At 35.2% G+C, this 12,586-nt stretch overlaps 1 protein-coding gene across 2 annotated transcripts; it reads left to right on the top strand.

The window, feature by feature from the left end:
• Positions 1-205: 205 nt before the first annotated feature.
• LOC143622051 (putative serine/threonine-protein kinase SIS8) lies at positions 206-9,850 on the top strand. 2 transcript variants are annotated; one of them, XM_077093300.1, is made up of 13 exons: positions 206-533; positions 1,344-1,781; positions 2,871-2,974; positions 3,066-4,030; positions 4,112-4,152; positions 4,239-4,307; positions 4,537-4,637; positions 5,413-5,491; positions 6,180-6,278; positions 6,615-6,683; positions 7,364-7,413; positions 7,504-7,680; positions 9,341-9,850. In XM_077093300.1, exons 1-13 carry the CDS (start codon positions 351-353, stop codon positions 9,432-9,434), a joined length of 2,469 nt encoding a protein of 822 aa, XP_076949415.1. In that variant the 5' UTR covers positions 206-350; the 3' UTR covers positions 9,435-9,850. The 2 variants fall into 2 exon arrangements, with proteins under 2 accessions (XP_076949415.1, XP_076949416.1); XM_077093301.1 differs by having other exon boundaries at positions 367-533; positions 1,325-1,781; positions 9,341-9,845.
• Positions 9,851-12,586: the final 2,736 nt, after the last annotated feature.

Here is a 12,586-nt window from a genome sequence, read left to right as displayed (position 1 = left end):
GTGTCCTACTACTCCCCACTACCTGTTCATTCTTCTTCTTGTTCTTGTTATTCATTCATCCATCAATAATAATAATATAATCCTCCAATTAACCTGGAGTATATAATTCACATCTACGTATGTACTGTTTTCCAGTTCCACCTGGATCTCGATGAACCCCTACGCATTGACTTTGCAGCTGGATGATTAACCAAGTGTGAGGCCAGCAGAGTATGAAAAACCTATTGAAGAAGCTTCACATCATCAGGCCTTGTAATCATTCTTAATCAGATTCCAATTCAAACTCATCGATTACCGGATGGTTGAATTCGGTAACCGATAAGAGAAGTTCAAGCCCTAGGTCAGTTGCCATGAAGCCAACGGATCCCCAACTTGAAGAGGAGTACCAGATTCAGCTGGCCTTGGAGTTGAGTGCAAGAGAAGACCCCGAAGCCGTTCAGATCGAAGCCGTCAAGCAGATCAGTTTGGAAAATAATAATAATAATACTCCTCCTCCTCCTGCTGCTGCTGAAATTCTTGCTTTCAGATATTGGGTAAGTTGACTTTTTTATTATTTATCTATTTATGGAAAATATCAAGTGTTTCTACTAAAATAGTGTCCATGTGTTTTTACCCTTAAAGGTCAATTTGTTTGAACCCACCCTAAAGAAACAAATGCGTTTGTCATTCGTGTGTAATTCTTAGTCATATGGTTCAAGTTCAACAAACTGTATATTGTGTATATCATTGTTTTAACATATAGAGTGTATAAGACATGATTGATATACTTATTAAAAGTTAAAGGATATAATAAGAATCACATTTGGGTTACTTAATTTGACCCTAATTGGTTATCAAGTCAAGCATACTAAACAATATCTCATCATACATATTTATTAAGTTATAAAATTATGGATATAAGTTTTATCACGTACTGTAATCATGGACATGTGATGATTGCCTATATTGATTGTTGAAGTACAATAATTTCCTTATTCTTATTAGTTAACAAGCGTTACCATACGTGGTACAATTGTACACTGTATGTGTTTTGGCTAGTGTGTTCTTTTTGCCTTAAATATCAATATATATGGAATACACCTTAAAGAAACAAAAACATTTTAACATTTGTGTGCAATGCATACTTCATATGGTCCAACCAACTATATATATTATATTATCTATAATTGTTTTAACATATGAATTTGATAGCCAAACCGCAGGGACCATTTGTGCAATTTTATATGATTGAGTTAATATGAGTCTAGCAGAATGTGTTCGTGTAACACTAGTTTGGAAATTTTTTGTTATTGCTTATTGGGTTCTAACTTTTCTCATGTCCTAGACACGTTCATACTTCACAGAATTATAGTGCTCTCAGCTATGATGACAAGATTCTTGACGGGTTCTATGATCTATACGGGGTATTAACGGGACCCACATCATCAAAAATGCCTTCACTTCTCGACTTACAAGCAACACCCGTTTCGGATAATGTTACATGGGAAGCTGTTATAGTTTATAAAGCTTCCGATTCTAAACTTTTAGGACTTGAACGGACGGCTCTTGAAATGGCTGTGAAGTCAATGTCTGAATCTGTTAATTTTGCTGGTCAAACTTTGGTTCAGAGACTTGCGGTTTTGGTTTCTGATCACATGGGGGGGCCAGTTGGTGATCCTGAAAAGATGTTGGTTGCTTGGAGGGAATTTAGCTCAAGATTAAGGGAAAGTATTGGTAGCATGGTTTTGCCGCTTGGCGAGTTAAGTGTTGGAATGGCCCGTCATCGAGCATTGCTTTTTAAGGTATTTTTCTATTTCCTAATTTTCATATAACTTTATATTTATGTTGTTAGTTTATATTCTTTCATGTTTGAGTGATGTAACACTTTTAGAAGTAAACATAAGACATAAATGTAACATCCCAAGCTTGAAGTAGTAGACTGATATACTAACATTTAGTTAAGGGGTGTATTATAATAGTTAAATTATTGTTATTATCGCATTAAAAATCAGTAACCTCATAAGAAAGGTACTTTAAATGAACAGTATGAAGGGCTTTCATTAGCAGATCATTTTTAATGTAAGCACAAAAATTAGCAAAAAATGGATGAGAACATGCTATTGTAACAGTTTCATCTAAGTCTACAAGAAGTTGCTACAAAATTAGAGTCAAAGTGGCATAATCCCTAAAACTAGAGATATTTAAGATACAGTTAACTTTTACAAGCCTTCAAGGTATTCTTCTATTTATCAAATTTCAGTTTACTTTATTTTTTTTACCCTTAATTTTTATTCATTCATGTTAATGGGTGTGACAGTTAGTCCAATATTCTTGCAAAACTTAAAAATAGTAACTTTATGTTGGGGTCGAAGCAGGCCCGGTTTCCTAGGGATGACTTGAGTACTTTTTGTCTGAATACTTTGAGTTTTAAAAACATACCGTGCCAAATATGATTGGAATTTTTAACCAATTCTAGTTGTAATTGATTTAGGAAGTTTATGGGTTAAGAATACACGTTGGGTGACTTTCGACCTGTTTGACCACTTTGTCTTACTTTTTATTTAGTTTTGCTTATTAAAGACATAACATAAGCCGAATAGATCCATTTATAAGTAAGTGGATTAAAACGGCCACTTGTAATAAAAGGTAATGCCAAACCAATACATGGAAGCATGTTCTCACAACTTTACGTTAGAATCCTAGATTCCTAATTTCTTATTTGACTAGGTGATAAGTCACACGATAAATGTTGTACGGTTGTACCTTTTGTAACATATTCTATTATTTGTGATTGATACATGCTCTTGCAGGATCTTTTATTTCAAGTTAATGATATATAGTTATCCTTACATCCACTAATTTTGGAATTATAACAAACCTTGTATTTGTAGGTTTTGGCTGATAGTGTGGGGATCCCTTGCCGATTAGTTAAAGGCAAGCAATACACGGGTTCCAACAATGTTGCAATGAACTTTATAAAAGTTAATGATGGAAGGTTGTGCTCTTTTCTTAGATAATCATAATTCAAGGTTTAACAATATGCATACCTTTTTAAATGATAAATAAAATGATTTGTCCGAATGCAGGGAATATATTGTTGACTTAATGGCGGACCCTGGAACTCTAATCCCATCTGATACAGCCGGAGGCTTAAACGTAGATTATGCTGAATCTTTCTCATCGAGTCCATGGTCCCGAGATGAAGATTCTTCTTATTATTTAGCTTCTTCGACAAGTAACTTCACAACTTCATCTACTGACTACATGGAAGAAAAAGACCACACACATTCATCAGGCTTATCACAACAACCAATCAAATCTAAGGAATCTTTACCACCCAAAGCACAAAAGGACAAAATAGGAACTTCACAACAAGTTCATGCACGATCACCTTCATGGACCGAAGGCATAAGCTCCCCTGCAGTGAGGAAAATGAAGGTTAAGGATGTTTCACAATACATGATGGAAGCTGCAAAAGAAAACCCTAATTTAGCTCAGAAATTACACGATGTGTTGTTGGAAAGTGGCGTTGTTGCTCCACCCGACCTCTTTACCCAAGTTTATGAAGAAGAAAGTCAAAGCCAGAGTCAGAGTCAAAGTCAAGATCAACCTCGTTTCTTACCTCCATTACCACACCCAACGAAAGCTACTTCACAGTCTGAATCAAATCCAGTGCAATACATGAGAAACGCTCCAGCGACGGCTGCTGCAGCTGCAGCCGCTGCTGCGGTGGCGTCCTCCATGGTGGTGGCCGCCACCAAAACAATAACGGACCAAAACATGCAACTGCCGGTGGCAGCTGCAGCCACTGTGACAGCGGCAGTTATGGTGGCAACAACTGCAATATCACAAAATGAGAATTTGAATCTATTGGAGTGTTCTCCAAGAAAAGATGGAGATATGAGTCAACACGAGGTAAGTCAAGAAGGAGAGAGAATATCGGATAGGTCAACAAGTAACGAAAGCACAGTATCAGAGGTGTCACTTGACGATGTAGCGGATTGTGAAATAGCATGGGAGGATATCACTTTGGGTGAACGTATCGGATTGGGTACTGAGTCAACTTGCTTATTGTGTTATTGGTAATATATAATAATTAATTTACTAGCTTATATCTTATCTTTGTTTGCAGGATCATATGGAGAGGTATACCGTGGTGACTGGCATGGAACCGTGAGTTATATATTCATTCTAGGTTTAATTTTATAAACTGACATATATGATTTATGGGTAACTTTATTGTTGTTTTAATTTGTCAGGATGTTGCTGTTAAAAAGTTTTTAGACCAAGAAATAACTACAGAATCCCTTGAGGAATTTAAAAGCGAGGTATAAATCATTTTCAGTTTTAGCCAAACACTCTGACACTGATTATTAGTTGAATACTTGAAAAGAAAATAAAACCTATAACTTGTGTATTGGTAAGCACATATTATTAGACCGAACTATGTTATCTAAGTTTAAGTGGCTTTTTCTTCTTAGCATTGAAATAATTCGTGTATTACCCTAATTTTATGTTGTTTTTCTAACCGAAATATTTAATTTTTTGGATTACAAGGTCAGGATCATGAAAAGAGTTAGGCATCCGAACGTTGTACTCTTCATGGGAGCTGTAACACGTGCACCACATCTTTCAATTGTTACCGAATTTCTTCCCAGGTATGTACCTCGAACAAGTTTGTATCGGTATGAGTGTGTGTATATAGATCTAGAGAAAACTCCTCTTAAAGAGAGAACTCATAAAGAATTATTTTTAGCTTTTTTAAAAAACATATTTTGTAAATTTTTTTTTCTTTCATCCTTCTAATTAGTTGATATTGTTCTTGAAAAAAACTGTTGATGTAGTGCATACGCGCAATAGTGTTCATTGCGTATATACAATAGTTTGTTATGTCTTTTTTTCTTTATATTGTGTTATATTACTCAACAATGTGTTATATTTTGTTCAGTATTGTGTTATATTTTGCGATCTATTGTGTCTTTTCTTAGTTATGATTGTGTCTTTTGTTCATTTTCGTCATTGTGTCTTTGATCTCGACACTGTATTTTCGTCAAAATTTTTTAATTCTTTATATTTTTTTTGAACGGGAATTATGGCTGAAACATGTTAGTTTTTAAATTTTTTTCGTTTTTCATTTATATTTTGAGTTATGATTTTTTTATTATTTTTTGAATTTATTTTAAAGGGATTTGTTGTGTGGTCACAAATCCTACTCACTTCTAATTTTTGTCTCCCTTTGTGTTTTAACTTTACCCTTATTTTTTAATATGAAAAAATATAAAAGTTGGGCTCGGTCCTGACCATTTAGGTCCAAAGAGGCCTAATATTCTGACCTAGTATTCATTCTTCTGAGATTTTTATCTGTAGTTGAACTTTAAACGATTCTTCTGAGATTTTTATATGGAATGATGAAGAATATTTTATCTTGTGCAGAGGTAGTTTATATAAATTACTCCACCGCCCCAACAACCAACTAGATATTCGAAGGCGTTTGAGGATGGCATTGGATACAGTATGCTCTCTTTTAGGGGGCGTTTGGATGTGCTTTTAACTAATTACTGTTGTTTTAAAGTCACATAATCATTTTTGAGTGTTTGGGCAAAGTGGTTATTGAGATATATGTAAAATTACCTAACTATCCTTACTTTTAGCACTCTGAAGATGCGCATCCAGACAGCCCCCTTATTAACCTCTGATCTCATTGCTATGTTGATCCTCATTTCTAAATATTTTTCTCTATTATATAGAAAATTGTATAAGTGGTCCGTATGGTTTGATCATTTTGCAAGTTTAGTCTCTAGATTTAAAAAAATTGCAAATTTAGGGGGTGTTTGTGATTTCTTGTTTTCATCAACTTATAAAATAACTTTTTGAAAAGTTAATAAGTTGTTTGGGATTGCTTATGTTGTGAGAGGATAAGTTGTCCTGACCTATTAACTTATGACAACAAGTCATAAGGAGATAAAATAAGGAAACCCAAAGTCCAAACACGAACTTAGTACAAACATTTGTGAGGAGGTTTGCACGTTTAGCGGGGTCTGAACGTTCAACCCTCTCACAAATGTTTAAACAAAATTTGCAATTTTTAAGATTTGGGACTAAACATGCAAAATGGTTAAACCATAGGGAACATTTGTGCAACTTTATAATAGTATTGCTTCTTATAACCTTGTTATATTGTTATGTAACTGAAATTACAGGCACGTGGTATGAACTATTTGCACAATTGCACACCCGTTATTGTTCACCGCGATTTGAAGTCTCCAAATCTTCTTGTTGATAAGAATTGGGTTGTGAAGGTATCATACCAACTTTTTCTACTCTAAAACTTACTCCCTCCGTCCCATTATAAGTGTCATATTTTGACTTTTCAAGTCTTTCTTTTACAACTTTGACCGTAAATATTTTTGTCCGTGTCATATAATGCTTGATGAAAATTATATCAATGTAAAATACATTTAAAACCCAATCCATTCATATATTGTACATCAAGTATTATATAACAGAAACAAAAATATTGCCGGTCAAAGTTAAACAAGAAATACTTGAAAAATCAAACCAGGACACTTAAAATGAGACGGAGGGAGTATAACATAATTATTATGGCAGTTATTTAACTGATATTTTATGTTCAGGTTTGTGATTTTGGGTTATCAAGAATGAAAAACAGCACCTTTCTTTCTTCAAGATCTACTGCAGGAACTGTATGTGTTATATTCATATGGATGGCATCAAGAAAATAATTGATTTTATAAATAATTAGTGTGTCAAAAGTTGTTACCAAAGTAATATTATTAACTTAAACGAACGAACATGAACACATGTCTCGTTTCTTAATTTTTTCTTTAAATTCGTTTATGTTCGTTCGTTTACATTCATTTATGCATGTTAGTTTACTTATTTTTAAGTTTGTTCGTTTATATAAGAAAGGAACAAACTTAAACAAAGTTTTTTGCTCATTCAGTTTAATGAACATGACCATATGTCTCGTTCGTTCATTTATGTTCATGAGTGATCGTGCACGTTCCTTTATGTTCATTCGTTTACGTTCATTTATGTTTGTTAGTTTACGTTTGTCTAAGTTCGTTCGTCTACGTTTGATTAATATGTTCATTTAAAGTTTTTAGGGTGATTACAGTTTGGTCTAGTTTTAATAACCTTATAGATCCTACACGTTTTTCACCTTTACTTAAAATCAGTTTTATCTCAGTTATGTTTGTTCATCTGCCCAGTTATCTTTGTTCGTTTACGTTCGTTAACCATTTGATTATAGCGAAGACACACACGTTTGTTTCTTTTAACGAACTAACTCAAACAAGAAAACCCTGTTCGTTTAGTTCGTGTTCGATTGTTTGTTTAGCTCAATAACTGTTAAACTTTTCAGGCGGAGTGGATGGCTCCAGAAGTTCTAAGAAACGAACCATCGGATGAAAAGTTAGTATTTTGTTTTCTTACACAAAATGAAAACTATACGAGTTTCTTAATGACATAATAATGTAATATTAACATAATAATGTTTTGTAGGAGCGATGTTTATAGCTATGGTGTGGTATTATGGGAGCTTTGCACAATGCAACAACCGTGGGGTGGATTAAACCCGATGCAAGTTGTTGGTGCGGTCGGGTTTCAACATCGCCGTCTTGAAATTCCACATGACATGGACCCTGTCATTGCAGATATTATTACAAAATGCTGGCAAATGTTAGTCTTCGAACCCTATATATTCTTGTGTATCCAAAACCGAATGAAGGGTGAGATCCGGTACAAATAAAATTAACCTACTAAACATTCAAATAACTAGTGTAATTACAGTTTTGAACTAGAGTAATTGTGTTATAAAAAATAAAATAGTGATAATAATTACTCTAGTTCAAAAGTTATAGAGCAATAATAATTACACTAGTTTTAACATATTACTCTAGTTATTTGTACACTTCTCACGATAAAAGTCATTTGTATTTGATCCATACACTAATAATCTAATTCTTTTGGATAAAACGATTTAGAAGGTTTTATGCATTTTAAATACATTCTCAAACCCGCATCCATTTTTAGCTATGTTCTTTAATTTTACATGTTTGACCCTTTAAGAGATAAAGATATCTACATAATTACACATTGACTCTTCTAGTATCTAAAAATGTAGTTTCGAGCTCCTTCTCTAAAAGTTTAACATGCCATTTAACTGCACTGCTTACACATACAAGTAAGGATGTAAACAATAAAATGAGCCGAGCCGAATCCTAGCTGGTCCAGGCTCGAGCTCAGCTCGTTTAAATTATGAGACCTCGAGCCGGCTTATTTAGAGCTCTATTTCTGATGCGCTCGTGAGTAATTTTCAAGCTTGAGCTCCACTCATTTGGAGCTCCATTTTTAATGTTTGAGCTAAGCTCGTGAGTAGTTTTTCAAGCTGGATCTTGACACTATATTAATTTCTTTTTCGTATAGATAGATAAATTGTTTTTTAGGATCAATAGATTTATATACATTGATGGTTATTTTATACGGATAAATTAGTATAATTATTATTTACAACAAAATATGTATTATATAGTTATCATTATCATAATATTATATATAATAGTTATTATTATAAAAATATATATTCAATATATTAAATAAAAACTTTATAAATAATAGGTTCGTTTAGGCTCCTGGGCTAGCTTGGGCTTGTTTACCTAACAAGCTTATTTTTAGTCTCAGGTTCAAGCACGTTTATGTTCGGCTCGATTCGAGCTTTTGACGAGCCGATCTTGAGTCGCTCACCAGCGGCTTGACTCGTTTACTCCCTTATACACACACATGATACATGCTTATGTGACTAGTGTGTGAAATTTATGGTTATAAGCAATGTTGCAAAAGTCGCTAGGCGGTCCACAGGCGGCCGACCCCCTTGGAGGGAGTACTCGGGGAGTACTCGGAGTGTACTCGGACATGATAAATATAAAGAAAATTAGACTTTGGGTAATATATATATTTCAAATATCATAAGTTTACTAATATTTATAACAAAATAAATGAATATCAATATAAATAAGAGAAATACATTTTTAAACACTAAATTATTCTAAAAAATGTTAATCATTAATTAAAAATAATGATATTCGTTCTTTAATATTATAGAAATGTGAATTATGTTGAATTTTTTAAGTCAAAACAGATCCAAGTTAACCGACTAGATGTGATTCAGGCTAATGTTGACCCCCTTTGACCAATTTTTAGTAACTATGCGGAGTTAAAGAAACTCCCCTCGACACCATACCTTGTAGCGAGTACTCGGAGAGTACTCGGCCTTGTAGACCTACTTTTACAACATTGGTTATAAGAAAGAATGTTGACATAATATTCCTCTTTTCTATAGTGATCCAAAACTCCGGCCTACGTTTGCTGACATCATGGCGGCATTGAAGCCACTTCAGAAGGCGAATTCGATTTCTAAAACAGTCAAGAACTAATTGGATTCCATAATGTAGCTCACAGTATGGGAATAATGAAAGTGCCTCAAGTTATTTGATCAATATATGACACGGTGAAGTCATTTGTTTGGATACACAACGAATATGCCCATGTTTCAAATGATTCTGATTCTTCTGTTTAATGGTCATTTTAAGCCTGTTGATGCCACCATCTCAGTTTTATGTTTCTATTTTTGTAACCTCAGTTTGGATTTGTAAATTCATGTTGTATCATGGTCATAATATCACTTGTTTATAAACAACACTAAGTTGGAACCTAGAGTGCAAGGGGAATCAAGATTTTGTGAAGATATTTCTTTCTTACAAGTATTAAAATTTGGTTAAAAAAGCATATGTTTAGTTTTCCTTCCGTATGGTTTGTTGTTAGGACTTGCGACCACTTTAGCTACTTTTTATGGATTTTGTCACTCATACGAATCAGTCATTATTTTTATCCCATTAAAAGTTTGCAACCGAGTTACTTGATCGATCCGGGATGTCCTCTTGTCACCCACCAGTTAGCAGTTGTTCTTCAATACTTGACATTCACTTGTCCAATCTCGTCTATTAAACACTAGATGGCCAAAAACAAACAACTGAACGAACCACCGAAACCCTATACAAAGTATTCAATATACAGGAACCAAAACAAGCTAGCTCAATAGTCACCAAAAGCCCACCGAGATCCCTTAGGATCTCGGTTCACATACGCGGCCCTTTACACACCTAGACTAAGTACAAACCACTTTAATTTAGGCCCAACACACGTGACTGGACACGTGTCACGATTACTTCGCATGGTCATTGCATATCGCGATGATCCAAAAGGTTGGGCGATCGCATATCGCGTCACCCCGCATTCCGGGGGCACTGTGATGTACCCCTCGCGTATCACGATGGGTTATTCCTTGATCCATCGCGTATCGCAATGGGTCTTGAAATAAAGAATTTTCACTTTAGTCCTTGTACTTTTATATCTTGTCACTTCCTGGCCCCGCTTCCACTTTCCAAAAACAATAAGGTGGCTCTCAAGCGGCTCACGGCGATGCGAGCGCCTTCAAAGCGCCGCATTGCACCCAACGCCCTTCGCCGTCACCACCGTCCACGTTCGAGCCCGCGCCCGTGCTCGAGCCTGTGCCCGACAGGTGCTTCGCACCCTCCGCTAGGACCATTTGGTGCATGCTAAGCATAAACTCCATATCTTATAAAGAGATTCCAAATTTATCTCACTTTTCATGTGGGATGGAATTTATCTTCTTTATTTATATCCATGGAAAGGAATTCAATTTTCTTCCTCTTTTCCATGTGGGATGGAATTCTTTCCTCAATTTCTTTAATATGAATTCTTCTAACTTAATATAATTCATATATATTATTCTTTACCATATTTATTATGAAATTATTTTTAGATCCTTTTATTTTTAAAGTTGACATTTTTACCCAAAAGTAAATATGGTGTTTTTCAAGATGTTACATCTAGTCTAATTATTTTAAAAATATTTAATTACTTTTTCTAACCTTTTTCTACTGTATTATTCCTGAGCATTTAACTAAAAACTACGGATCTCTTGATTTAAAGCGGTAATTTCATATATAACTTAATAAGTTACAAAAATTCAACATAAAACTTATTGAAGAGGTATATTGAGCCTAGGCTCCATTGGTTTGTTATTATGTTATGCCTACATAGAGATGTTCAAAACGGTTTGGGACTAGGAACCGGAACCGGTTCCTATATTCAAAACCACCTTTTAAACCGGTTCCAGGCTCGAACCGGTTAGGGAACCGAACCGGTTCTCTCACCCTCGGACCCCTAACCTATCTAACCGGTTCTTACCGGTTCCTAACCCGGTTCCTGTACCGTAACCGGTCAAAAAACGGCTATTTTTGACCCCAACGGTCAAAAAACGGCCAAAAAACGGTTAGGAACCCGTCCGGTTCCAGAACCGGTTCCGGTTCGGTTCCGGTTCCTACCCGCCCCCACTCAGAAATGCAAGAACCGGTCACGGATCATCGGGTTGAATCAGATAGGGTCCGGTTCCTACAAAAAACGGGTAGGAACCGGTTCGGGTCGGGTTCGGGTCCACCGGTTCGGTTCCAGGAACCGGTTTTGTTGATCATCTCTATGCCTACATAGCACAATCAGAACACTATAATAAAAGGAAAATTTCATAAATATAAAGAATTGGTTGGATAGTAGAGTTTTGATTGTCTACCCTAGTGAAACAATAGGCCAAGTGAAACAGCACTTTGTTTCACTTGCTAGATTCATTTGTAATGGTCAAGCGAAAGTATGCCACTTTTGTTTGATTAATAGTTTCGCTCTATATGTTTTGTGCACGATTCTCCTATTGATATAAACAGAATATGGCGTAATAGTAGTGTGTGACTTGCTCATAGATTTTTCATTGTTATAGCTTCGCTTAAGTAATCCAAATAAGAGTCTAGTGTCAAAATTTGGGGTTGTAGGAAGGTGATGTGTACAAACAACCACATGGATGAAGAGAATATGAAAATTTTGTCGCCATATAGCTATAAATATGAGGACCGAAAAATAGTGACTCCATAGAAAAGTTTCCTAGCTTCATCATTGCATTAATTTGTACCCCAAAAGTAATCTTCACAAGTTAATCCAATATAATGCTCATTCATTTGCAAATATCAATACCGATAATGAAATAATCAAATTTTAACCACATTTATACATTAAATATGGATATCTACTAAAGATAACATAATATTTTGCTATAATTTTTAACATATGACTCTATAGATGTAAAACATGAAGTAGTAACTTCATAATCCATTTAAACTAATAACACCATACTGGGGGGAGGAGAGGTACCACCATGCAGCCGCTTCTTCCTGTATCTCCACGCCACCTGAATGGTCGTTGCCGCCAAGACCCGCCAGTATGGAGATTCATTCCTAAACATAGTAAACACATAACCTTTATTTCAACTCGTCCTGAACAAAAACTGTTTCAAGTATGTATTACCTTATGGCCATTTGAACACGATGATTCCTCAAGAAGCCGGCAAAGAGGGTGGTGACTTCTTCAAGATCTGCAGCCCGAAGAACGAATGCCTCCACATTTGATAAGCATTTTACTGTCCTCTTGCTCACCAGTCTGTATCCTGGTTTTCTCTTTG

Source organism: Bidens hawaiensis, unplaced genomic scaffold (genome assembly GCF_021521415.1).
Source record: "Bidens hawaiensis isolate Kalapana, Puna unplaced genomic scaffold, B.hawaiensis_p1.1 tig00003015_1, whole genome shotgun sequence".
In the NCBI taxonomy this organism is placed as follows: Eukaryota; Viridiplantae; Streptophyta; class Magnoliopsida; order Asterales; family Asteraceae; genus Bidens; species Bidens hawaiensis.
The sequence above is the reverse complement of the archived record's forward strand: the minus strand, read 5'-3'. Positions and strand labels throughout refer to the sequence as shown.